This window comes from Leptodactylus fuscus, chromosome 10 (genome assembly GCF_031893055.1).
Source record: "Leptodactylus fuscus isolate aLepFus1 chromosome 10, aLepFus1.hap2, whole genome shotgun sequence".
Classification (NCBI taxonomy): Eukaryota; Metazoa; Chordata; class Amphibia; order Anura; family Leptodactylidae; genus Leptodactylus; species Leptodactylus fuscus.
Window position 1 is genome coordinate 41,604,235 of NC_134274.1, and position 26,311 is coordinate 41,630,545.

At 47.0% G+C, this 26,311-nt stretch overlaps 2 protein-coding genes and 3 non-coding genes across 5 annotated transcripts in view; 4 read left to right on the top strand and 1 right to left on the bottom strand.

Annotated features, from left to right (window-relative positions):
• PARG (poly(ADP-ribose) glycohydrolase) overlaps positions 1-5,963 on the bottom strand; it is a 67,995-nt gene extending 62,032 nt beyond the window's left edge. The window contains exons 1-2 of the mRNA XM_075257839.1: positions 5,597-5,963; positions 3,730-3,796 (exon numbers count right to left, since the gene is read on the bottom strand). Of these exons, the coding sequence (XP_075113940.1) occupies positions 3,730-3,796; positions 5,597-5,744 (215 nt within the window). The 5' untranslated portion in view covers positions 5,745-5,963. The remainder of the gene's footprint in view (positions 1-3,729; positions 3,797-5,596) is intronic.
• A 79-nt stretch (positions 5,964-6,042) lies between these two features.
• TIMM23B (translocase of inner mitochondrial membrane 23 homolog B) lies at positions 6,043-26,311 on the top strand. Its single transcript, XM_075257850.1, has 7 exons — positions 6,043-6,228; positions 9,721-9,779; positions 12,246-12,339; positions 12,961-13,045; positions 15,201-15,259; positions 16,489-16,599; positions 25,908-26,311. Exons 1-7 carry the CDS (start codon positions 6,132-6,134, stop codon positions 26,021-26,023), a joined length of 621 nt encoding a protein of 206 aa, XP_075113951.1. The 5' UTR covers positions 6,043-6,131; the 3' UTR covers positions 26,024-26,311.
• On the top strand, positions 12,654-12,856 carry LOC142183629 (small nucleolar RNA SNORA74). Its single transcript, XR_012711790.1, has one exon. It is a non-coding gene; the product is annotated as a small nucleolar RNA SNORA74 (small nucleolar RNA).
• Positions 14,805-15,008, top strand: LOC142183627 (small nucleolar RNA SNORA74). Its single transcript, XR_012711788.1, has one exon. It is a non-coding gene; the product is annotated as a small nucleolar RNA SNORA74 (small nucleolar RNA).
• On the top strand, positions 15,285-15,481 carry LOC142183628 (small nucleolar RNA SNORA74). The gene has a single exon (XR_012711789.1). It is a non-coding gene; the product is annotated as a small nucleolar RNA SNORA74 (small nucleolar RNA).

Sequence of the window (26,311 nt, forward strand, 5' to 3'; positions counted from 1 at the left end):
CATTTACCATCTGTCCTCCATCTCCAGGGTAAAGGTCAGGACTGACAAGCAGACTATAACAGGGACTATCTACGTGCCTAAAACATGTAAACCCTTGTGGAGCACGACACATAGGAATCCTTACGTGTCCTGCACGTCTCCGTCTTAGCTCAACATACACTAGCTGTAAGCAGAAGACACGAGTCACCCAAGACATAGTCACAGTACAGAAGTGTAGCCCGATACTCGTGAAGTTGCACAATATTGCATCTCTATATATCTTATTATTGGGGCTCTATCACTAGATTTACGTGTTAGGAGCTAAAGATATGCCTGAATAGCCTTTAAAAAGACTACTCAGGTGCTGCTATTAGTTTGTAAAAAGACCCCCCCCACCCCCCGTTTTTGTTCATTACTGTGGAAATTGATATGCAAATGAGCTCGATGGTGCACGATGGGCGTTCCGTGCACCCCCTTGTGTCATAGCTTCTGGACGCCCACCGCTGCCTCCAAGCCCCCCTCCTCCTGCTTATTCACCACCTCCATCGTCAGCGGTTTCTATTGAAATCACGCGCATGCACTGTAGCGCTCCCTCCGGCGCACGCTCCAGCACCATTTTCCCATAGAGAACATTGCGAGCTGACGCTGGAGCATGAGCAGTAGTGCGCCGGAGGGAGCGCTACTGCGCATGCGCGTGATTTCAATAGAAACTGCTGACGATGGAGGCGGTGCAGGAGCAGGAGGAGGAGGGCTTGGAGGCAGCTGTGGGCGTCCAGAAGTGATGACGCAAGGGGGTGCACGAATCGCCCACCAGTGAGCTCATTTGCATATCAATTTCCAAGGTAAGAAACAAAGACGGGGGGTTGGGGGGTCTTTTTACAAACTTGCGGACACGCTGCGATTTCCAAAATTGGTGCGGTTTTGAAATTTGCAGCATTTCAATTATATCTATGTAAACGCTGGCGGTTTCCCCATAGATATAATTGTAACAGAAAGGCTGTGGAGGAAAAAATTGCGAACATTCTGTTTAAAGCGCTGCGGGAAGAACCGAGATGCGTTGCCGCCGTGGTTATTCCCGCAGCGCTTTTTGGCTGTGGGACGTTCCATGGGGCCTTAGCCTTAAGCAGTCTTTACAAACACTGCGAGAGCAAGGTTATGTTACGTGACTCCCGAAAATAATCATTAGCTTTGAGTGAAACTAAAAGTGCAATTAATTGGGTGAACTCAACCTAAAACCAAGGATAAAATATTTTTGAGGGCAGCTGGTAAGGGGCTTAAAGCCTCCAGAGGTGCAAAAAATATGGCGACACAAAACAGCAGCTGTCAGAGACAGTCACCCAGGAGGAGACAGCAAGTTTTTTTTCACAAGGCGCACTCTGGTGGCGTAACAGATATCATGTGACCCAGCAAAGACCTGACTGTGACCACCAAAAAGTTTAACCAGCATAAGTGGAATACTGATAAAAGTGTCCAGTCATTAAAGGGGTTGACCCATTATGGGGATAAGTGTCAGATCACTCGGGGTCCTACCGTCGGGTTACCCAGCAATCTTGAGAATGGGGAACCAAATGTCCTCCATGCCTGCTTCCTTGTGAATCGAGTGCCAGGCGCTGGATAAGGAATAGGTGTCCTTAATGGGATGACCCCTTTAAAGAATTTCCATTAATTACATATGGATAAAGAGGAACAAAGGACCAGCATCCTAAAGGTTCAAGAGGGTTCCTGCCATGTTACTACACAGCTCCTTAAAAGGGATCCTATCATTGGATAGCGTTTTTTTCTTCCTAACACATAGGAATAGCCTTAAGAAAGGCTATTCTTCTCCTAACTTTAGATGTCTTCTCCGCGCCGTCGTTCGCTAGAAATCCCGGTTTTCTTCGGTATGCAAATGAGTTCTCTCACAACACTGGGGGCGTCCCCAATGTTGCGAGAGAAATCTCCAGCGCCGCCTCCATCTTCTTCTGGAATGGCCTCTCCCTGTGTCTTCTTCCGTCCTGGGTTTCAATCTTCTAGGCGTCAGGTAGAGCTGACTGCGCATGCTGGGACAATTTTCTTGTAGCCCGGGCATGCGCAGTCGGCTCTGCCCAAGGCCTAGAAGATTGAAACCCAGGATGGAAGAAGACACAGGGAGAGGGCGTTACAGAAGAAGATGGAGGCGGCACTGGAGAGTTCTCTCGCAACATTGGCGATGTCCCCTGTGCTGCAAGAGAACTCATTTGCATACCGAAAAAAACCCGGATTTCTACTGAACGGCGGCACGGAGTAGACATCTAAAGGTAGGAGAAGAATAGCCTTTCTTAAGGCTATTCCTACATGTTAGGGAGATAAAAAGTGTATCCAATGATAGGATCCCTTTAAATGACTCATGGGAGGTATAGCTCATCTATAACACCCCTGCAAGAAGCCCCAGAATCCAAACTGATATTCTTCTCAGGGGAAGTCGTTGTGTCCCACCCATTCCCCTGCATTACATTGGGTTCTAGATGCAGAATACACAACAAAAATTCTGCCGAACACCCCACAGTCTGCACTGCAAAAGGCCGAAAATAGAGCATTGGATGTAAATGATGGTAAAATGTCATAAATGAAGTGGTATGAACAGGACATGACCTGCTATAAAAAAAAAAAAAAAAAAAAAAAATCTATCTTTTCTGTGGGGGGAAAAAAGACCTCCGACCAGGCTTAGAAATAATGTGCCTGTACTTACAGGGGATACTTGTACAAATAAATACGTGTATTTATTTGTCACAGGGCAAAGCTGTGATCTGTGACTCCTACAATGCATACAGCGGGTCTAAGGTAGTCAGAGACACCCAGAATCGCTACAGATTTATTTTGCAGAAGGCTGAACCTATGAGAAGATATATGGTGTGCCTTAAAGGGATTCTACCATTAAAATAAAAAATTTTCTCATGGACACTTTGGAATAGCCTTAAGAAAGGCTATTCTTCTCCTACCTTTAGATGTCATCTCCGTGCCGCCATTCTGTAGAATTCAGTTTTCATCGGTATGCAAATGAGTACTCTCTAGCACTGGGGGCAGTCCTCAGCGCTTAAACAGCACTGGGGTGTCCCCAATGCTGCAAGAGAACTCTCCAGCGCCACCTCCATCTTCTTCAGGAACGGCCTCTTCACGCGTCTTCTTCCAGCGTGGGCAGTCAAACTTCTAGGCTTCAGGCCTAGGGCAGAGCTGACTGCGCATGCCCACAGGCCACAAGAAAATGACCACTTACTTACTGTGTAAGCGGCCATTTTTCTTGTGGCCGCAGGTATGCGCAATCGGCTCTGCCCGAGGCCTAGAATTTGACCACTCGCGCCGGAAGAAGACGCATAAAGAGGCCGTTCCTGAAGAAGATAAATGGCGCTGGAGAATTCTTTCGCAGCACTGGGGACGCCCCCGATGCTGCGAGAGTAATCATTTGCATACCGACGAAAACTGGGATTTCTACGGAACGGCGGCACAGAGAAGACATCTAATGTTAGGAGAAGAATGGCCTTTATTACATGTCAACAAGAAAAAAAATTCGATTTTAATGGTAGAATCCCTTTAAAATAAGTACCATAGCCGTACTAAAAGATTTTAGCTCTGCTCTAATGGAGGTGAACTAAGGAAGAAGATCAGGGCAAAATAAATAGTGAGCGAGCACTCCTTGTAAGTACTCACTTACATAGCATTACTGAGCCCTGACTGGAGGGTCACTATAGGAGAACATCACAAATAAAAGGACAATGGGGCATATTAGAAGCTCACCTTTTAATCTCGTCCGTCCGTCTTCCTTTATGTCCCAGCCAAGAATGGAGGGTCCTCTGTTTGAAAACTAGAAAATAAGGAGATGGGAGTTACATATACTAGAAATGTAGCGAACAAATCCGAGGTCTCATGAGAAGCAGCTCCAAGGACGCCACAAGTGATTCAATCGCCAGGACTTCATGGCGTAAATCTGCACAATGTTTGCCTGCAGAGGAAGAAATTGTAGAAGAAAAAATATCATAACCGTCACAGCGACAAGGAACTTCAGATCCTGGAAACTTTCCACATGGTTGTTTGGAAACAGTGCACCAATACTAATAAACCACTGCTGGTTTTAGGCTGGGGATAACCCACGACTCCAGTTGTGTAATCAGAGATCGCCGGGTTGCCGTGACCCCTTCACTACTGTTAGTGAATACAGCTGTATTGCGACCCCTAGTGTGCTGCAAGTGCCTTTGCAAACCAACACTGCTCATCTTTAATTCTGCATTAATTCTGCTAATTTCCATGGTCATGTGATGGACACACCGGTGCACAGCACGTTACAAGGCATCCATTTACTTTGCCCTTTGCAACTAACTGTGAACCTGTGTCCATCACATGACTATAGACCGTATATCATAGGACCGCTCTCTGATCACAGGAACTTCTTAGACCATTAATATTGTTAACCCAGAAAACCTCTTTAGATTAACTATAGATATGTGTCTAGGTGCATAAACCTAAAAAGAGGAACATATCACTGTAACATAGCAGATGAATACAGTAGGGATTGGGGAAGAAGAAAGGAATTATAGACTAAGTCCCTAATAATCTGCAATGTCTCATAATGATCTATGATATCCGCTGGTGATCTATAGTGGTCACCACCGATCTATAGTACCACTACGGATCTACGGTATCTGCCACTGATCTATAGTGACTACCACTGATCTATAGTGACCACCACTGATCTACAGTATCTGCCACTGATCTAGAGTGACCACTACAGGTCTACGGTATCTGCCACTGACCTATAGTTACCACTAGTGGTCTACAGTATCTGCCACTGATCTATAGTGACCACCACTGATCTACGGTATCTGCCACTGATCTATAGTAACCACTACAGGTCTATGGTATCTGCCACTGATCTAGAGTGACCACTACAGGTCTACGGTATCTGCCACTGACCTATAGTTACCACTAGTAGTCTACAGTATCTGCCACTGATCTATAGTGACCACCACTGATCTACGGTATCTGCCACTGATCTATAGTAACCACTACAGGTCTATGGTATCTGCCACTGATCTAGAGTGACCACTACAGGTCTACGGTATCTGCCACTGACCTATAGTTACCACTAGTAGTCTACAGTATCTGCCACTGATCTATAGTGACCACCACTGATCTACGGTATCTGCCACTGACCTATAGTAATCACCACTGATCTATGGTATCTGCCACTGATCTAAAGTAATCACCACTGATCTATAGTAATCACCACTGATCTATAGTAATCACTAGTGGTCTATAGTATCTACCACTGGTCTATAGTATCTACTACGGGTCTACGGTATCTGCCACTGATCTATAGTAATCACTAGTGTTCTACAGTATCTGCCACTTATCTATAGAGATCACCACTGATCTACAGTGCCCACTAGTGGTCTATAGTATCTGCCACTGATCTATAATGGCCACTACCGATCAATAGCAGCCACCACTGTCAGTCCACAAGATCCCATAGTAATAATGAACCATTAGCTCCAGCTGACCCTGTGCTCCCAGGATGCCGGTGATGGCTGACACCCCTCAGGCTGGGCAGCTCCTGTGAGGCATACACATAACAGCAGTGATAATAGGAATGGTGACAAGGCTTCACCTTTGTTCCCCACGGTGGTGCTGGGGCCCCGGCTCCCCGGGGAACCCCACTGTGTCTCAGAGCCTTCGGTAACTCTCTCTGGTCCTCCGGTCCGGCTCCTCTTGCTGCAGGGCTCATCCGCTGTGTCCACGCTAGAGCCCGCACTCATTGCTCCGCATACACCGCCGGGGAGTGTCTGCTCATCCTGAGCCGTTACTTACTCCCCTAAACACAAACAATCAGGAGGCTTTTTTTCTGCGCTTCCTGACAATCTTGAACTTTAGCGATGCCCCCTAACCCTCCGCGCAGTCTCAGTATCTAAGCTACGCATGCGCAGTCAGCGCTTTGGAAGTATTGGCTGTCAGTGCTGAGACCCGGAAGAAACAACCGAGGAGGAAAGGAATCAGCTAGGGACAGGAGCCGTAAAGCGCGGAATCTGTCCCAACACAGGAAGTGCAAGAAGAGAGGGCGGTGACACAGGAAGCGTTCTCTTTTACGGCCGCTCCGGAGAGGTCAGAGAGGGGATAGCGAGGCACGAGGTTGAGCTCGTAGGAAGATGGACACCAACAACCACCCCGGCGGCCGGGGGGGACTCGGGAGCCTCTTTGGAGGGTCTCCCGGGTACTCTCAGTCAGATCTGGCCGGTGTGCCGTGTAAGTATGGGGGGATGGTAGAAGGACGGGCGTGTGTGCCCATCACATGTGGCCTTCAGCGGGCAGGATCTCGGGGGGTCCTCGGCATAACCTGGAGCCATCCCACTGCCTGTATTATTGGGTGTTCACCCTTACAATGGGGAGTTACCTACAGCAGGGCCTTAAAGGCGTAATCCCATGTACATAATCACATCTGTATTTGTAGATAATTAAAAGTTTAAACATTTTTGCAAGTATAAGTAATTAAAAATTCTGCAAAGTTTTAAAGATTTTCTGTAACTTTCTTAGTGGTGACAGTGTATTATCTTTATCGGTTGCCGATGGATACGACCACTAATGCAGAAACTTTCTCTGGTCTGGGACTTGTCAGGAACCAGCTATGATTTTCTTATTGTAGCCGGGTTATCAGGCAGGGACACTACATGTATCAGAAGATATCCCGGCCACAATAAAGAAATCATGGCTGATTTTCTGACCTTAGAAAGTTCCTGCATTCATGGTCGTATCCACTGGCAACCGATCAGGACAACAGACTGTGACCACAAGATAGAGAAAATCTTTAAAACTCTACAAAATGTTTAATTACCATATTTTTCGGACTATAAGACGCACCTAGGTTTTAGAGGAGGAAAATAGGGAAAAAAAATTTTGAAGCAAAAACTGGTAAAATATTTAATATATGGGAGTTATAGTTTTGCAACAGCTGCAAGGCCACATTGACAGGTGACCCTGCAGCTGTACGGGGATGCATAGAGTGTTTTTTTTTGCGGGGCCAGATGTACTTTTTAGTTATACCATTTTGGGGAATATCTATTGCTTAGATCACCTTGTATTGAAAAAAAACCCGGTGGTTTATTATATATGATTTTCTACTTTTATATATATATTCTAGGGACAGGAGGTGATTTAGAACTTTTATTTATTATATATTTTTAAAGCTTTTTTTTTTTTTTTTACTATTTTATTCCCCCCCGGGGGCTTGAACCTGCGGTCGCTTGATTGCAAGTCCCATAGACGGCAATACAACTGTATTGCCATCTATGGGACATTCTGTGTATTAGTATTACGGCTGGTCATAGAGACCAGCTGCAATACTAATACAGCAGTGACAGGCCTGGGAGCCTCATTAGGCTCCCGGCTGTCACCCGAACAGGTTGGCTCCTGCGATATCGCCGCGCAGGAGCCGGCCTGCAACTTTACAGGTACGTGGCCGGTGGGGACCGGCCCCGGGGGAGAAGAGGCCACCGATACTGACCCGGCATCCGCTGTACTAGAGAGGCGGATGCCGGGGAGGGATAGACGCCAGGGCCTGAGACATCGCTGCCCTTTCCTGCATGAAGCCAGCGGCGGGGGGACGGAGGAGCGGAATAGCATCACTCCTCCCGCTGCTGGCTTCATGCAGGGCAGAGGAGCACAGCGATGTCTCAGGCCCCGGCACCTGTGCCGGCGTCTATCCCTTGCCGGCTTCCGCCTCTCTATTACGGCGGGTGCCAGGCACCACATTCAGACTATAAGACGCACCCTTCTTTTCCCCCCAAATTTTTTGGGAAAAAAGTGCGTCTTATAGTCCGAAAAATACGGTACTTATATTTGCAAAAATGTTTAACTTTTTTAATTATCTTCAAATTTAAAAATAATTATGTACATGGGAATACCCCTTTAAGCACCAAACCTGGGACATTTTCTTAGTCATTTTTTGGCTTATTAATATTCGTATCTGTTTTGGGATTTCCATCAAGAGACTCCAGTGTAGATTTCATGAAAATGCTGGGAAAGCAGTGTGACTGCTGTACAGTAAGGACGAGGACACAAGGAGAGGTCACTGATATCAGGTCGGTGGGGGTCCAGGATTAGGCCCCCCCCCCCCCCCACTGGTCATCTATTCCCAGCAGTTAAAGGGGCTCTATCATTAGATTTTAGGGTTTTGAGATAAAGATATGCCTGAATATCCATTAAAAAGGCTATTCAGGTGCTGCTAATCGTGTTTAAAAACAATCCCTCCCTCCTGTTTTTAATTACCTTTGAAATGGATATGCAAATCAGTCTCTCCATGCACAGTGGGCGTTCCGTGCACCCTCTTGCTTGTGCTGCAAAACTCCTCCTCCTTCTTCTTATTCACCGCCTCCAGCGTTGTCCTTCCTGGAGGTTTCTATTGAAATTTCGCAGTGTTCTCTACGGGAAAATGGCGCTGGAGAATGCGCTGAAGCGCTTCGGAGGGAGCGCTACTGCACACGCGTGAAATTTTGATAGAATCCGCCGGGAAGGACTACGCTGGATGCGGTGAAGGAGGAGGAGATTTGCAGCACAAGCAAGAAAACATCGGGGGGGAGGGGGGGGGGTGCACTGAGAGATTGATTTGCATATCCAGGTAATTAACAAAAACGGGGGGGGGGGGGGTCTTTTAAAAAACGACTTCCAGCACCTGAATCGCCTTTTTAATGGCTTCTCAGGCATATCTTTATCTCAAAACCCTAAAATCTAATGATAGAGCCCCTTTAACATACAGAGAATAGAGCAGGCGGCAGACAGCTCTGTTCTGTGTATTGCTCAGACCACATTACTACTACACCTTAGCTCTCAGTCTAGTGAATGGGCACTAACCTGCAGTAATATGATTTGGTCACTCCACAGAGAACAGCGCTGTCTGCTTCCTACTCCATACTGTCTAATAGCAGATACGTAGGACCCCAATGACCTGATATTGATGATCTACCTTCTCAATAGGTCATGCACAGGTTTACAGTGACCTCTGTGACCACAAGGTTGTATATAAAGCTGCAGTGCAGCCCTGGCCTTATAGTAATGGGGTAATTCTCCAGCACAGTCAGACGTCTCCCATGTGTGTAAAATGTTTCTGTATTTAGACTGAGACCTAATTGGAATAGAGAGGCAGGAAATAGATTAGCAATGTAGAAGTAAAAAAAATTGTAGTACATGTTTGGGTATTACCACATATCATGGGCAGCTTAAGGCTAAAGCCCCACGTTGCAGAAATGCAGCTTTTTTGTTGCAGTTTTTTCAGCCAAAGCCAGGAGTGGATTGAGCAGAGGGTAGAAGTATAAGAACCTCCTATACATCCCCCCTTCCTTTTGTAGCCATTCTTGGCTTTGGCTCAAAAAACCGCAACAAAAAAAGCTGCGTTTCCGCAACGTGGGGCCTCAGCCTGAAGGAGTTCTCTGGGACTGTAATATTGGTGACCTACCCTTAGGAGAAGTCTGACATCTGGGACTGGGGGACTGATGTCTCATGTGTTGCTTAAGGTTTGTGCTTAGTATTTCCACCCTGCCCCAGAACATTCTTGCTATTCCAAGCATTCGGTCCGTGGGGGTCTCATGCATTGGACCCTTCATCATCAGATATTGAGGATCTATCCTAAGGATTAGTTCTCAGTGTTTACTTTCAGAAAACTCCCTCTAAGATGTAGCGCTGTAAGTCGCTGTGTAGAAATTACTTGTAGAACTAAAGGTGTCTTATTTTTCCTTTTGGTTTCAGTAACTGGGATGAGCCCACTGTCACCATACCTAAATGTGGATCCGAGGTATTTAGTACAGGTAAGCTGTCCGTACTTAAATTTAGCTGGTTTGTTGTCATACTCAGAATACTGTTTACAGGATCTGTCAACCCCTCGGGGCAACACAGTGGTTAGCACTGCAGCCTTGCAGTGCTGGAGTCCTGGGTTTGAATCCCGCCAGGAACAACATCTGCAAGGAGTTTGTATGTTCTCCCCGTGTTTGCGTGGATTTCCTCTCATTCTACAAAGACATACTGATAGGAAAAAATGTACATTGTGATCCCTATATGGGGCTCATAATCTACATTTAAAAAAAATCTGTCAACCTGACCAATGGCCATTAGGTTAAACTGGGGGCCATAGTACAGCACACAAAATGCCATAACTACACCAAATACTACACTGCAGTGCTGAATGCCAGTGTCTGTCAGAAAATGCCATACTGCTACAGCTGGGTGATTAATTTAATTAGTTAGATGAATTCACTTAGGTTGTCTCAGACAATTCTGTTCTTTAACAAAAAATGTCTAATTCCGTTTTCCTAATATCTGCTGTAATAGTGAGGTGGAAGCCTGGCTTTAAATGTGGCCCCTGCGTCAGGAGCTGCGAGCTGAGGCGATGACATAGCCGCGGGGTTTGTTCTGTTTAACTATTCACTGATTCAAAACCACCAGGGAGCTGAAAAAATGTCTAATTTAATTTAATTACTTATATTTGCTAAAATGTTTAAATACCTTACTTACCATCCCCGTCGACCACCGGACTTCCCCCGCCACTATCGCCGATGTTCACTTGGGGATACGCTCAAGGACCTGAGATGACGTTATCCCAGGCTCTTGAACTGCTCCCCGGTTGGCTGCCGTGACTGTGTGGGCGGAGCTATCACCTGGCCTGCAGCCCGAAAAACATGGCGTCTCTCACACCTCTGGAGCGTCCCGACAAAGCGCCCGTGCTGTGGGGTTGCTAGAGTGTCATCGCCTGTGCCGGTGGTGTGCGCACGCCAGGAGACTGCACTGTTCTCCCTGTGCCGTGTCCGGAGGTTGTGTAAGTACGCCGGCTGCTTCAGCTCAGCAACCAATGCCGCGTGAGTTGTGGAGCCACAAGGCAGGGGAGTTTGTGGGTGGGGGGGAGGGCTGGGAGCTGCGGGATAGGGGCACCTGGGAGGAAGGGGGTGTGGGAGGAGAGGGTCCGTGGGAAGGGGGGCGGGGAGCGCCAGGGGGAGCAGGGGCATGGGCGCGGTGGAGGAAGGGGGCAGGTGCGAGGGGGAAGCCAGGAGCAGGCGGTAGGTAGCGAGGCCAGGCGAGAAGCAAGGGAGGCGGGGGCGCACAAGGAGGGCTGTGGGGCCGCACGCCGGATCCTAACAAACACGACTTGGCTAAATAAAAGCAACTCAGCGCCCACACCAACCCGCAGACGAAGTCGCGGGCAGATGCTAGTTATCTACAAATTTAAAAATGGTTATCTACATGGGAATACCCCTTTAAGGGCACTTCTCCCTTGTCCTCTGGATAAAGGATAAGTGTCTGTAATGGCACAACCGTTTTATGTTGCGACACGCTCCCTCCAGCTATATGTTCTATGTTGGTGTTCCTCTCAAACTACCAGCTATGATCAACAGTTCTTCACTGCGGTCAATAGTTGGCTGGTTCCTACAGTGCCAGGTCACTGAACATTAGGGTTATTTTTTTTTATTTTTTTAATAAACAAAAATAAGGGAATCAGATTAAAATTTAAAAATTGCCAATAATTTTCTAAATCGAATTTTTTTTATTTTTTGACAAAATTGCTTTGCTCTACTTGGTAGAAGCGCTAACCATCACAGTGCGGCACATCATGTCACCCTAGTGGTGCCAATAAATATAGCATCACAGGCAACACAGTGGCTCAGTGGTTAGCACTGCAGCCTTTCAGCACTGGAGTCCTGGGTTCGAATCCCGCCAGGAACAACATTTGCAAGGAGTTTGTATGTTCTCCCAATGTTTGCGTGGATTTCCTCCCATACTACAAAGCCATACTGATAGGAAAATAAATGTATATTGTGATCCCTATATGGGGCTCACAATCTACAGATAAAAAAATAAATATAGTATCACTGTTATCAATGCTTCCTTTCTTGGTAGGCACAGTCTCTCCACTTCTTGCCAAATAAATCTTCTAAACTTGAAGCCAATGACTCCCCAGTTTCACTTCTTCCACGCACCCCTACAACAGAGAGGAGATAAGAGCCTCCAATACCAATCTATGATGCCCCTGAGTCCAGATTAGGGCTTTGAATCATTCGATCCTTGATAATGTCCTCACATATTCTTCAGCCTTGCTAGACATGGACTGCACTGATGTGCGGCTGGCATTGCCACAACCGTTTCTGCTGAATTCCTGCGGCCTCCGGCAGGGTCCTGAGCCCCGTGTCTGCTTGCAAAGCAATGATTTAGTATGACATTGAGCAGGATTTGAAGAGTCTTAAGAAGCAAACGCACTTGACATTGTCCTCTCTGTTGCCCTGTAGGATACAGATGAATTTATTTTACCAACTGGTGCTAATAAGACTCGTGGCAGATTTGAGCTGGCTTTCTTCACTATTGGAGGCTGCTGTATGACAGGTTTGTATTTCTGCAGGTAGAAATATCCTCCTTAATTCTGAAAAAATAATCAAAAAAAATTAAACAAAATTGTGGAAATAAATTTTCTTAAACATTTATACCGCTTTCTGTCATGCATTATTAATGGCGTCTGCATGGGGTCATTCTTATCTGTAAGGGATGTATACCTGGACAAAACCCGTGGTTGGGCTTTGATGTCGCCTGACTGAAACACCCTTAAAATTTTACAGTAAATTACTAGTTTAACCCCCACACACACACACACACACACGCACCGCCCTTGTGATGTCACAAGAGCTTACCTGAAGTCACTATCCAGCAGTAGTCAGCTGTCCAGCGCTTTCCATGCCTGTGACCGTGTTACACTGCTGGCAGATGAAGTCACTACTGCCCTCTGCTGGCGGCAATTGTTACCGTTCTGGTGACTCTTGTTATGCCGGCATTTAGTAGTGTTGTGATTCCTTGAGAGTGCGCCGCACAGGTCCTGCTGTTTGGTGCTAGTCTGGAATTACACAGCTTCTTCCTGAGCCATGTGGCAGGATGTCTTTTATATAGATAAGTAGTTATATGGAGCTCTTAGCCAGGGGATGTCGTCTTATAAGGATAACTTGTGTCTTCCAGGAGCAGCATTTGGTGCAGTTAATGGCCTCCGACTTGGTCTTAAGGAAACGCAGAACATGGTGTGGTCCAAACCCAAGAATGTTCAGTAAGTAACACTTGTATCATTGACGTTGGTGCTGTTAGGGTTTTGATTTGCTCAAACTAATTCTACGTTTTCTTACTCGAACAAATGGCTGAGAAGGTTTCAAAGCAGGTCTGGGGTCTCTGCAAGCCAGGTTATTATACCTCAAAATGCGTAATACATACTGCATAGAAAGTTACATCAAAATTACATATGTACTATTATGTAGTGTCCTTTAGTGCCCGTTTACAAAGATGTCTGATTTTTTTAAGTGGACAGCTAAATTCTACATGTACTCTGGACCAGAGTGCCGTGACTGTCTGAAGTCGTGGCAGGCTTATAGAGATGAGCGAGTAGTGAAATATTCGAGATTCGATATTCGTTTCGAGTAGAGCCTCGATATTCGACTACTCGATTGAATATCGAATCCCATTACAGTCTATGGGGAAAAATGCTAGTTTCAGGGGAAACCACTATTTGAGTAAAGGAGAGTCACCAAGTCCACGAATAGCAGGAGGAGAGTGTTTAGGAGGAGTGCTGTGCAGTTAAAGCGCACGGACCCCATAGACTATAACGGGTCCGTGCGCTTTAACTGCACAGCGCTTGCAGTTGCGCTGATATTCCGTTGGGAGGGGGGGTCCTCCTGTGGACTCCTTACGGATGGGAGGCAAGCGATAATGTGAACCGGCCCTTACTCGTCCTGCAGAACCAGCATTGATTGCCCCAATGCTATACAGGCTTGTCCTTGCTAGCTGGGAGAGCTGGCAGCTTGCTGTTACAAGGGAGCTGACTTTTTCTCATAGGAATGCATTGACCAGCGTTGATTGGCCAGTGTACAGCGTTCAGCCAATCAATGCTGATTCTGCCAGAGGCGCGTCTGTGAGGAGGCGGAGTCTAAGATCGGACCACAGCAGTCTGAGCCTCCAGCAGAACCAGCATTGATTGGCCGAATGCTGTACACTGTATAGTATTCAGCCAATCAATGCTGATTCTGAATTGAATATTTACTGCGAATAGCGAGTAGTATTCAAACGAGTACGAGTATTTCGAATACCGTAGTATTCTATCGAATACTACTAGCTCATCTCTACAGGCGTATTTTGGTCCTATTCTGACACTGCTTCCTGCGTGAAAATCGGGGCCAAAATACGCCCCCTTTCCCCGTGTGAACTAGGCCTAATAGGGTTTCCCAACTTCCACCAAAATTTTACAAATCCCTAGGAAATGTCCACTGTCTTATAAGCAGTTATTCTGTAAATGCAGTGACAACCAGCAGGTGGCAGTATACGCACCTTTTCTCAGAGAACACTTGTCCTTCAGTAAAGGTTTGGGATCCTTCACAAGCGCCCATTTACATAATATATTCATAGCTTCTCCCTGGTTGCACTTCCAAAGTCAAGTTATATTTAAGTAATACTAAAGCTCAGTGTTATCAATGATAACCTGACTCGCATGTCTGTTATTATGTTATGCCATAGGATATGATCACACCGTAGATTTTGGAGGTGGTCTTTCACCTCAAAATTTCTTTCCAAAAAACTGCCCTAATCTGCCTCCCAGCACAGACAGCTGGACAAACAGAACTAAGATCAAAGGACCAAGATACAAAAGCATTAACATTAAAGGACCAAGGAAATCGCACCTTGTTCAAGGGATGTGTGCATGAACAGGAACCCTAAATAAGGCCATAAACATAGGAATATGGTCATAATAAAGGGTGACAAACCAAAAGAGCAGGAAAGAACTACAAAGCACACACATATCATTTCTGCTGATATTGGTTCCCAGCGGTAGTCAGCTGTCTAGCGCTATACTATGCCTATGATAGTGTTACACTGCTGGGAGAACAAGGCGCTGCCATCTCATACTGGATGTCACAGTCACCGTTCTGGTGACCTGTGACATTAGTATCAGGCAATGTTGTGTTTCCTTGAGAGTGCGCCAAACTGTAATCTGTGAGTTTGGTGCTAGTCTGGAAACATACATCATCTCTTGGTATACCCAGGAATCTCTCCTATAAAGATCCATAACCAGTCTGAAGCTGCTGAAGCAAACCATGGCCGATCAGATCGATCAGATTACTCCAGTCACTGATCGCCCTCATATCCAGCATTGACCTTTAACAAAGGACAACAGTACCGTAACATAATGTGTTTTTTTGTTTGCTTTTCTCGCCTAGGATCCTGAACATGGTCACAAGGCAGGGTGCAATGTGGGCCAACACACTGGGATCTTTAGGTAAGTGCCGTGATCCTGTATGACACCCAGCGGTAGTCAGCTGTCCGGTTCTGGCGTGACTGTGACCGTGTTACACTGCTGGGAGATGAATGCGCTGCCGCCCCATGCTGTAAACCATGGCCACTGTTTTGGTGACACGTGGTTTTGGCATAAGGCAGTGCGGTGCTTCCTCGAGAGTGCGCTTACCACTTATCTGTAAGTGCTAGTATGGAAGCATACAAGACGCAACGTACTGTCCTTTCTTATCAATGTAACACTGAGTTGTATTTACTCGTCTCCTGTTTTTGTGGATGAAATATTCTAGTAAAATCTCAATGACCGGGTGACTCCTCCAGCTGTATTTGCTTTAGAAGGACATTATGACACACGTACTACATTGCTTTCCCTTGTTTTTGTGTCCATGTTTTAAAGTTCACGTCTAGATTGGAGGACTGTAAAGGGGTACTCTAACCGGACATTTATGGCATAGGAGCAGTTAAAGGGATCCCATCATTAAAACAAAATTTTTTTTTGTCCCTAACTTGTAGGAATAGCTTTAAAAAAGGCTATTCTTCTCCTACCTTTAGATGTCTTCTCCATTCCGCCGTTCCGTAGAAATCCCAGTTTTCTTCCATATGCAAATGAGTTCTCTCGCAGCACTGGGGGCGGGCCCCAGCGCTCAAACAGCACTAGGGGCGTCCCCAATGCTGCGAGATAACTCTCAAGCGCCACCTCCACCTTCTTCAGGATTTGGCTCTCTTCATGTTTTCTTCCGGCAGTGGCTTCAAATTTCTAGACCTCGGGCAGCTGACTGTGCATGCCCGCCGTCCACAAGAAAATGGCCGTTTATAATACTGTGTAAGCTGCCATTTACTTGTGGCCGGCGGGCATGCGCAGTCAGCTTTGCAGTAGGCTGAGGCCTAGTAGTTTGAAGCCACTGCCAGAAAAGACGCAAAGAGAAGGCTGTTCCTGAAGAAGATGGAGGTGGCGCTGGAGAGTTCTCTTGCAGCATTGGGGACGCCCCCAGAGAGAACTGATTTGCATATTGACGAAACAGGATTTCTACGGAACGCCGGCGCGGAGAAGACATCTAAAGGTAGGAGAAGAATAGCCTTTCTTAAGTGTTAAATATGTTAGGGACAAAAAAAATTGAGTTTTAATGATAGGATCCCATTAAATTTAAAATATATACTTATATACTAATATCTCAGGCAACCTTTTAAGCTTTTTTTTTTTCCTCCATCTTCCAGCATTACTCTACAGTGCCTTTGGCGTGATCATTGAAAAGTCGAGAGGAGCAGAAGATGACCTCAATACTGTAGCGGCGGGTACAATGACAGGGATGTTGTACAAATCCACAGGTGATTATTCTTCGTGTTTTTAAGGTTTAGTTCACACGTAAATAACGTGTGGCTTATTTTGGCACCGGAATAAAAAGCTTCCTAACCAGGAAGCTTTTTTTTTTTAGCTTTTTTTTTTTTTTGTAAAAACAGCTTTAAAAAAAATCCAGGCTGTTTTCCCCTCCTGTAAAGTGAATGGGCTGAAAAAACTGCATCGCGTTTTTTTCCCGCACGGTTTTTTGGGGAAAAAAAAAATCGCTGCTTATTTTTTTGCAAAAAACGCGTGGAAAAAAACTTGCGGTTATAGCCTCCCATTCACTTCTGTTGCTTTCTTCAGGCAGAAAAATGCCTGAAGAAAGGTCATGTCGCTTATTTTTCTCTACCGGCAGAAGAAAAAAAAAAGCTTGCAGTCTACATAGACTAACATTGTATGGAGGAGGATTATGACGTGGAATCTGCTGTCAAAATCCTCCTCCATGTCCCCGTGTGAACTAGCCCTAAGGGGTTTGTCTAGTTATTGAAGCATAAATGAGGAAATGCTGAGATACTAGGGTGGAGCTCGTATTCGGGATTCAAAGATCATCTCTTGTTGGGTAGGACCAGGAACATTCATGTGTTTCTTACATATTTTAAAGGGGTTGTCCCACGTCGCATACTCACCCGTCTTCGTTTCTCTGAAATCTTCTGTCTTCCGGCTTTCTTTCGTCATTGATGGGCGGGGTCACATATGCAAAGCCAAGCGGCGAGATGCCGCCGGCCCTGCGTGCACGCTCATACACCAGTCTAGCCTTCACAATGCAAATACAGTGCTTGTGCCGGGGTAAGTCCTACACTGGACATGAAAGAAACCGGTGACTTGTGCGAGTGACGTCACCAGTTCTTTTCATGTGGCTATTGATTGACCTCAGCGGTCACGTGCAGCGCACGACTTTGACTAGACAATGGCAGTGGATAGCTGAGCGCTGGGGACAGACGTGTGGTGGTTATTCCCCGTCCATGGCCTCTTCCAAGGTTTTTGAAACTTATGAGCTGTGAGTTTGTAGCATGTGAACTTCACCCTGTATTATTCCCTAGTGGTAGTCAGTAGAGATGAGCGAGTAGTATTCTATTGAATACCTCCCCTTCATAGGTATCCGTGTAAGCGGCTGAACACGAAGGGGTTAAGTGCATCAATATTCGAAGCATTTAAAGGGATTCTACCATTAAACTACCTTTTTTCTCTAATGAACACGTCGGAATAGCCTTAAGAAAGGCTATTCGTCTCCTACACTTAGACGTGGTCTCCGCCGCGCCGTTCCGTAGAAATACTGGTTTTAACCGGTGTGCAAATGAGCTCTCCGCAGCAAAGCGGCCCCCAGTGCTGAAACACCGATGAGCGCGTCCCCCTTGCTGCCCAGAGCTCTTTCCTGCGCCGCCTCCTTGTTCTGCAGAAACTCCGCCTCTTCTGGCTTCTCTTGCTCTTGTAGTTCTATACAGGAGCATAGAGAGGCCACCCAAAAATGGCCGCCGGCCAGCTCCTGTATTGAACTGCAAGAGCGGCTACCCCAAAATGACCGCCGGCCGGCTCCTGTATTGAACTGCAAGAGCGGCTACCCAAAAATGGCCGTCGGCCATTTTTGGGTAGCCGCTCTTGCAGTTCAATACAGGAGCTGGCCGGTGGCCATTTTGGGGTGGCCACTCTATCCTCCTGTATCGAACTACAAGAGCAAGAGAAGCCAGAAGAGGCAGATTTGCTGCAGAAGAAGGAGGCGGCGCAGGAAAGAGCTCTCTGGCAGCAATGGGGATGCGCTCATCGGCCTTTCAGCGCTGGGGCCCGCCCTCATTGCTGCGGAGAGCTCATTTGCATACCAGTAAAAACCAGTATTTCTACGGAACGGCGCGGCGGAGACCACGTCTAAAGGTAGGAGACGAATAGCCTTTCTTAAGGCTATTCCGACGTGGTAATTAGAAAAAAAAGTAGTTTAATGGTAGAATCCCTTTAACCCCTTTGTGTTCGGCCGCTTACAGGAAGGTATTTGATCGAGTACTACTCGTCAGCTGTCCCAAGTATATCCCGGCCCAGAATAGTTGTTACCCTGCTGGTAAAGAATTGAGCAGAGGCCACAACGGGTGACCTGTGAGATTGGTCTCGGGTAGCACTGTGCTTCTCTGGGACGCCCCCTGCCCCCTTTGTGTGTGGTCTATGGAAACACAATCCATATCTCACAGTCTGAGTCATTTATAAATGGCCCAAAGATCTTGGAACCCTGCAGCGGGAAGACACAATGACAAGCGAGTCATTCTTCATTTTATCTTATAAGAAGAGGAAATGGAACTTGGTGAGATTAAGAAACACTATATCACAGGGAGAAAGATGTAGTTTCTGTAAATATCTAGCGGACACTTCGGGGATCTCTGATAATTAATATAATATGAGACTTGTCACAATAATCAGCTGATTGCCCCGGATTTGGCTGCTACAGGTAAGTTCACACAAGGTATTTTGGTCCGGATATTGAGGCCGTATCTGCTTCCAACTCTTGACCAAAAAGATGGCTCCCATTGAAATCAATGGGAGCCGGTCAGTTCAGTTTTCCGGGAGCCGTTTGCTCCAGTTCCCAGAAAAAAGAAGCGACATGCTCATTCTTCAGGCCGAGTCACCTCACGACATCCACCTGAAGACACTCCCTCCTCGTGACTAGGACCATTCAGTGGGCTTAATCCGGAGCAGAGTGCGCGACTGCACCAGCATCGGGTCGCAGCTACCTGTATTTTGGTCCGGAAACTTAAAACGGCCTACGCCTCAAGTTCCGGACCAGAAACCCCCATGTGAACGTACCCTAAGAGTTCATCTATACGTCCACCTTTGTTTTGTTTTTTGTTTTTTTTATTATTTATTTATATAGCACCATTAATTCCATGGTGCTTTACATTTGGGGGTTACATACAATACACAGAATATACAGGTAGATATAATACTAACAATGACTGACTGGCACGTTGGTGTAGAGGGCCCTGCCCGCGAGGGCTTACAATCTATGAGGGAAGGGGATAGAGACAGAAGAGAGGGGGAGACTGTACAGATGGCAGTGCGGTGATAGTGTTATTGGAGGTTGTAGGCCTTCCTGAATAGGTGAGTCTTCAGGGCCTTCTTGAATCCTGTGATTGTGGGGGTCAGTCTTATGTGTCGTGGTAAGGAGTTCCAGAGTATGGGGGATGCACGAGAGAAATCTTTGAGACGGTTGTGTGAGGAGCAGATTAGTGCAGAGCGGAGTAGGAGGTCATTGGAGGATCTGAGGATACGTGTGGGCAGGTAGCGGGAGATTAGTTCAGAGATATATGGAGGGGACAGGGTGTGGATGGCTTTGTATGTTAGTGTTAGTAGCTTGAACTCAATTCGCTGGGCTATTGGTAGCCAGTGGAGGGACTGGCAGAGGGGAGCAGCTGATGAAGATCGGGGGGTGAGGTGGATTAAGCGAGCAGCGCAGTTTAGGGTGGACTGGAGGGGGGTGAGGGTGTTAGCTGGGAGTCCATGGAGAAGGGTGTTGCAGTAGTCTAGGCGGGAGATTATGAGGGCCTGGACGAGCATCTTGGTAGTTTCCTGGGTGAGGAAGGGGCGAATTCGGTGGATGTTCTTGAGTTGGAGGCGGCAGGAGGTGTTGAGGGCTTGAATATGTGGCTTGAAGGATAGGTCAGAGTCCAGGGTTACCCCAAGGCATCGGGCCTGTGAGACGGGGGTAATTGTGGTTCCATTAACTTTGATAGATGGGTCAGGTGGTGGGGCCATACAGGATGGGCTGAAGATGATAAACTCTGTTTTCTCCATGTTGAGTTTGAGAAAGCGGGAGGAGAGGAAGGAGGCTACGGCCGCTAAACAATCTGGAATTCTGGCCAGCAGGGAGGTAATGTCTGGTCCAGAGATGTAGATTTGGGTGTCGTCGGCATAGCAATGGTACTGAAAGCCATGAGATTCTATGAGTTGGCCCAGGCCAAGGGTGTAGATGGAGAACAGGAGGGGGTCCTAGGATGGAGCCCTGGGGGACACCTACAGAGAGAGGGCGTGGTGAGGAGGTGGTGTGCGAGTGGGAGACGCTGAATGTGCGGTCAGAGAGGTATGAGGAGATCCAGGAAAGGGTCAGGTCTGAGATACCAAGGGATGAGAGAATTTCTAACAGGAGGGAGTGGTCGACTGTGTCAAAGGCAGAGGAGAGGTCAAGGAGGAGGAGGACAGAGTAATGGCGCTTGACTTTGGCGGTTAGCAGGTCATTGGTGACTTTTGTTAGGGCAGTTTCAGTGGAGTGCCGGGGTCTGAAGCCTGACTGAAGTCTGTCAAAGAGCAGGTTGGATGAGAAATAGGAGGAGAGTTCAGAGTGAACATGCTGCTCAAGAAGTTTTGAGGCGTACAGGAGCAGTGAGATGGGACGATAGTTGGCAGGAGAGGACGGGTCGAGGGACGGTTTCTTAAGTATAGGAGTGACAGTGGCGTGTTTGAAGGCTGAGGGGAAGGATCCATTGGTTAGGGAGAGATTGAAGAGATGGGTTGGGGCTCGAGTAATGACTTCAGCGAGTTTGGGGATGAAATGTGACTGGATCGGGTCAAGCACGCAGGAGGTGAGGTGGGATTTGGAGATAAGGGAGGAGAGTTTTTCGTCAGTTATGGAGGAGAAGCAGGTCAGGGATGAGGAACAGTAAGTAGTTGTTAAAGTAACACAAGCCCTTTACTTGTACTTACTATCACAGATTTACTTGTAGTCAATAAATAGGTGTGATCCGGCCCTTCTAATTATATTATGTGCGAAATGAACAACTTGCGATACGCTGATGGGTTTTCCATTGCCGTGAACTGTGATCCATTTCCAATCAGTATAAAACCTTCAGATGATTTTTCCAGTGATTTATTAAAGCCACATCCCACAATGTGTCAGGGGTGCTACGTAAGCAAAAATAAATCTGACTAGAGTTGTACCACAGGACCAGGGGGTTGTGGGTGCACCAAACTACTACCAATACATTAAAGGGGTTGGCCACTTTCAGACCAATATTGACAAACAAATGTACAATAAAAAGATATACAATTTTCCAATATACTTTCTGTTTCAATTCCTCGCGGTTTTCTTGATTTCGGCTTGCTGTCATTCATTCTGTTACTTCTAGTGGATTAAACTCTGACCATGGTCATGTGATTTACGGTCCATGGTCATGTGATGAGCACACAGGTGCCGCTCGTTATAGTCACAGCACAATAATCAGACCTCTGCCTGGTAATCAGCTGTGCACCTGTATACTCATCACATGACCATGGACCGTAAATCACATGACCATGGTCAGACTTTTATCCTCTAGAAGTAACAGAATGAATGTCAGCGAGCAGAGATCTAGAAAACCGTGAGGAATTGATACAGAAAGTATATTGGAAAATTGTATATCTTTTTATTGTACATTTGTTTGTCAATATTGGTCTGAAAGTGGCCAACCCCCTTTAAACTATGTCTCAAACTGAGGTAGTGCTGTCTAGGACATAGCCGTGTCAGGCAACTCCACACGTATGAATGGAGTGACAGCACTGGTGACTGGCCCGGCAACCACTCGGCTCCCGTCCTGTTTAGACCAGACATAATAGAATAACCGATGTCGGAAAGGGGTTAATGAGTTATGATGAGTGTTGCATGCATGAAATAAGTGATTATCATAACCAATGGGCTTCAAGATGATATTGTATGCATAGCTAAAATAACCTTAGCTAGATGTAGTGTTTGCACACATAAAACTGGTATGGGTCTCCTAAACATGTCCAGTCAGCAGAATGTAAGGTGTGTGTGTGTGTGTGTGTGTGTGTGTGTGTGTGTGTGTGTGTGTGTATATTTATGCACCCGGATAGCGCAGTATACTGCATGCCAAGATAAGAAAACTGGGCTAAAAGTGCAAAAAGCTGCCAGATCAGCACTATCTGCAAGAAGCAAAGCATTGATCTGTGTTACTTTGTGATAAGGTTGCATTCAGGGAGTTTCCTTAAGTTGCAGCACTAATGTAGAAGTTGTTACTCTCTGTACATTCCTTTACTATCCAAAATTCGCCGACTTTACAGTTTGGTTTTCCAGTATTTGGGTGCATGCACACGATGTAACGCGTCGCTGATTCTGGCACAAATCAAATCAAATGGGCTTTATTGGCACATCCGAATGGACATTTGGGCATTGCCAAAGCCAGTAAAGTGTGTGTGTGTGTGTGGGTGGGGTGGGGGGGAGTTGGAGTCGAGGTGGAGAGTATGGTGGGGTGGCTGATTTGGGGTATAGCAGTCCGTGGAGTCTCATCTTCCTCTTAGTTGGTGACCGCTATATGGGGAGGTGGGGTGGGGTATAACAGTCCGTGGAGTCTCAACTTCCTCTTGTTTGGTGACAGCTGAACACATGTTGGGCAGCGATCTCCACAGTGGCCTCTTCTTCTCCCAGTAGGATGTAGAGTTTCCTCTTCTCGTCTGCAGACATGAAGTCTGGGATGTGGGCAGAGAGTCTTTGGTGGTAGACGGCCCTCACAGCTGAGTATTTGGTGCAGTGTAGCAGGAAATGGGCCTTGTCTTATAGGGCCCCCTGGTCACAGTGCTGGCACAGTCTGTTCTCCCGTGGCTTGTACGTCTGCCTGTATCGCCCCGTCTCTATCTCTAGGTTGTGGGCGCTCAGTCTGTACCGGCTCAGGGTCTGTGTTTAGGGTGGCATATTCTCTCCAGGTAGGTGGCCATGGTGTAGTCTCTTTGCAGTGACTGGTACACGGTGAGTTTCTTGGAGTTATTTATTGCGCTTCTCCATTCCTTGATGTACCGCTCTTTGTCTCTCTCAATGACTCCTTTTATTTGAGCCTTGTTCAGGGCATGTTGAGGGTTTTGGCTTGGCAGATGGCTGATGCTTGGTTGGGGGGTATCAGTTTTTCTCGGGGCTCTGTGGCTCAGCCAGGCTTGGTGGTGGTAAGAGCCAGGGCTGCTGCCCTGTATGTGAGTCCAGAATGATAGCGCCCTCTTCTGTATGGTGAGCCATAGGGGGAGTCTGCCTAGCTCTGCCCTGCAGGCTATGTTGGTGGTGTTGCGATGGATATGGAGCAGGTATTTGCAGAACTCCAGGTGGAAGTTCTCTGTTGGGCTGGAATCCCACTTTGACTGGTCTGGGTAGGTGGCTGGGCCCCAAACCTCACTGCCATAGAGAAGGATCGGGGAGATGACTGCGTCAAATATCTTCAGTCAGACCCTCACTGGTGGTTTGAGGTGGTACAGTTGTCTTCTGATGGCGTAGAAGGTTCTGCAGGCTTTTGCTTTCAGGGTTTCTATTGCAGCTTTGAAGCTTCCTGATTGGCTGAGCTCCAGCCCCAGGTAGGTGTAGCTGTTGGTTTTCTCCAGTGTGGAGCCATTCAGTGTGAATTGTGGGGTGGTGGAGGCTTTATTGTGGCCCTTCTTCTGAAATACCATGACTTTGGTCTTCTTCTGGTTGATGGGTAGGGCCCATGTGGTGCTGAATTTTTCCAGCACTGACAGGCTTTCTTGGAGGTCTTTCTCGGTGAAGGACAGGAGTAGGAAGTCGTCGGCGTATAGCAGGAACTTCACCTCCCGGTCGTTCAGGGCGAGGCCTGGGGTTGGTGAGGCCTCCAGGGCTGTAGCCAGTTCATTGTAGATATTGAAGAGCGTTGGGCTCAGGCTACAGCCTTGTCTGACCCCTCGGGCCTGTTGGAAGTATGCTGTCCTTTTCCTATTCACCGTCACACTGCACTGGTTTCCGGTGTAGGAGCTCTTAATGACATCATACGTTCTTCCACTCTCTAGGAGTTTCAGGAGCAGGCCTGGGTGCCATACTGAATCAAACGCCTTCTTAAAGTCCACAAAGCAGGCGAATATCTTGGCTCTTCTGGTGTTGTGGACGTGCGTCTTGATGAGGCTGTGCAGGGTGTAGATATGGTCTGTGGTGTGGTGGTTTGACATGAACCCTGCTTGGCTCTTGCTGCACAATAACTCGTGTAAGGTTCAGCGCTGCAAAACAGAATCCCATTGACTTCAATGGGTTCCGTTTAGCGCGCGTAACACATTGAAGTCAATGGCATTCTGTTTTGCAGCACTGAACCTTACACATTATCATGCAAGAATCGGTGCCACGTTACATCGTGTGCATGCACCCTTAGGAAAACCTGGCTGTTGTGTGCAGAATCGGTGTCGCCTGTCCATGGATTGTGTCTAGTGTTACAGCCTAGCTAAGCAGAAATACCACTTAAAATCTGTGGACAAGTGTGGTACTTTTCTAAACCTTTCAACCCTTCAAGGATTTTATTATCCCTTTGGTCATGGGCTGGAATAAACTTGACCCCTCATAGGGGAATCTGTCAGGAGTTTGACATCTCTGAACTGACTGCTTTTTAGAAAACTGGGAGAGCAGAATAATCATATATGGGGGGGATGGTAATGTCTGTTGCAATGTAAATTCATAAATTTCAGGGTCACACAGGTGTCCAGGGCTTTCCACTCTGAGAGAGATCAGATGGGTCGCTTTAGTGTCCAACTAGGAATCCAGCTGAGCTGTCACTCATTGGGCATTAATGTGTAGATTACTTTATGAATTCTGCATAGTCTATAACACTAAAGGGGTTGTGTCCATTAAAGAGGAACTTTCATGGTCTGGGGCACAGGCAGTTCTATATACTGCTGGAAAGTCGACAGTGCACTGAATTCGGCGCACTGTCGGCTTTCCCGATCTGTGCCCCGGGTAAAGCGCTATCGGTCCCGGTACCATAGATCTTCACAGTCAGAAGGGCGTTCCTGGCAGTCAGTCAGGAACGTCCTTCTGCACAGCAGCGCCTATCACGCTGTACAGTGTGAGCGGGAACGAACACCCCCCTCCCCTCCTGATAATACTCCCCTCCTGATGAGCACTGTGAGCAGAGGGAGGGGGCGTTCCTCCCCGCTCACACTGTACAGCGTGATAGGCGCTGCTGTGGAGAAGGACGTACCTGAGAGACTGTCAGGAACGCCCTTCTGTCTGTAAAGCGCTACGGTACCGGGACCGATAGCTCTTTACCCGGGGCACAGATCGGGAAAGCCGACAGCGAGCTGAATTCAGTGCACTGTCAGCTTTCCAGCAGTATATAGAACTGCCTGTGCCCCGGACCATGAAAGGTCCTCTTTAGGATAATGTTGTGCCACTGGACAGGGGGATAAATGTGACACTATGGGTGGCTTTGGCTCAAAAAACCGCAGCAAAATTTGCAATATGGGGCCTTAGCTTTAAGGTGGAATATTGTAGGTTTTATTATCCACACTGTTTAATAGGAGCCGTGTTTCCTTCTGCATCTAATATTTGCGAATTTTTTTGTTTCCATAGCTGGATTACGTGGCATTGCTCGTGGCGGTCTTGCCGGTTTAGCACTTACAAGTATCTACGCTTTATATAACAACTGGGAGCACATTAAAGGGTCTTCTACGCGGGTTTCACTATAAGCGGACAGCACTTTACCTCTCTACAGTCTTTAGAATGAACTGTACCTCAAGTCCTTCCGGACCTTTAGCTTTGCGTTGGACCTCTCAACTGGATCTTGGCAGGTCCTAATGTAGGATTTGTCGAGTGGATGAGAAGACCTCGCGGTCCGCAGCGGGAGACAAGATTATCATGACGTGTCATGACACAATATGTAGAATTGTATGTCATTGTATTTAATGATTCACTGTATTGTAATGCTGAGATTTCTGTTCTTTTAAATTAAATCATAGCTGTAAAGCGAAAACAAA

Excerpts from the sequence above, each read along its gene's own strand:
- TIMM23B (XM_075257850.1), top strand. The coding sequence starts at position 6,132 with ATGGACACCAACAACCACCCCGGCGGCCGGGGGGGACTCGGGAGCCTC. Across the intron at positions 9,780-12,245 it reads ATCCGAGGTATTTAGTACAG|GATACAGATGAATTTATTTT; the intron begins GTAAGCTGTCCG and ends GTTGCCCTGTAG. Across the intron at positions 13,046-15,200 it reads TCCAAACCCAAGAATGTTCA|GATCCTGAACATGGTCACAA; the intron begins GTAAGTAACACT and ends TTTCTCGCCTAG.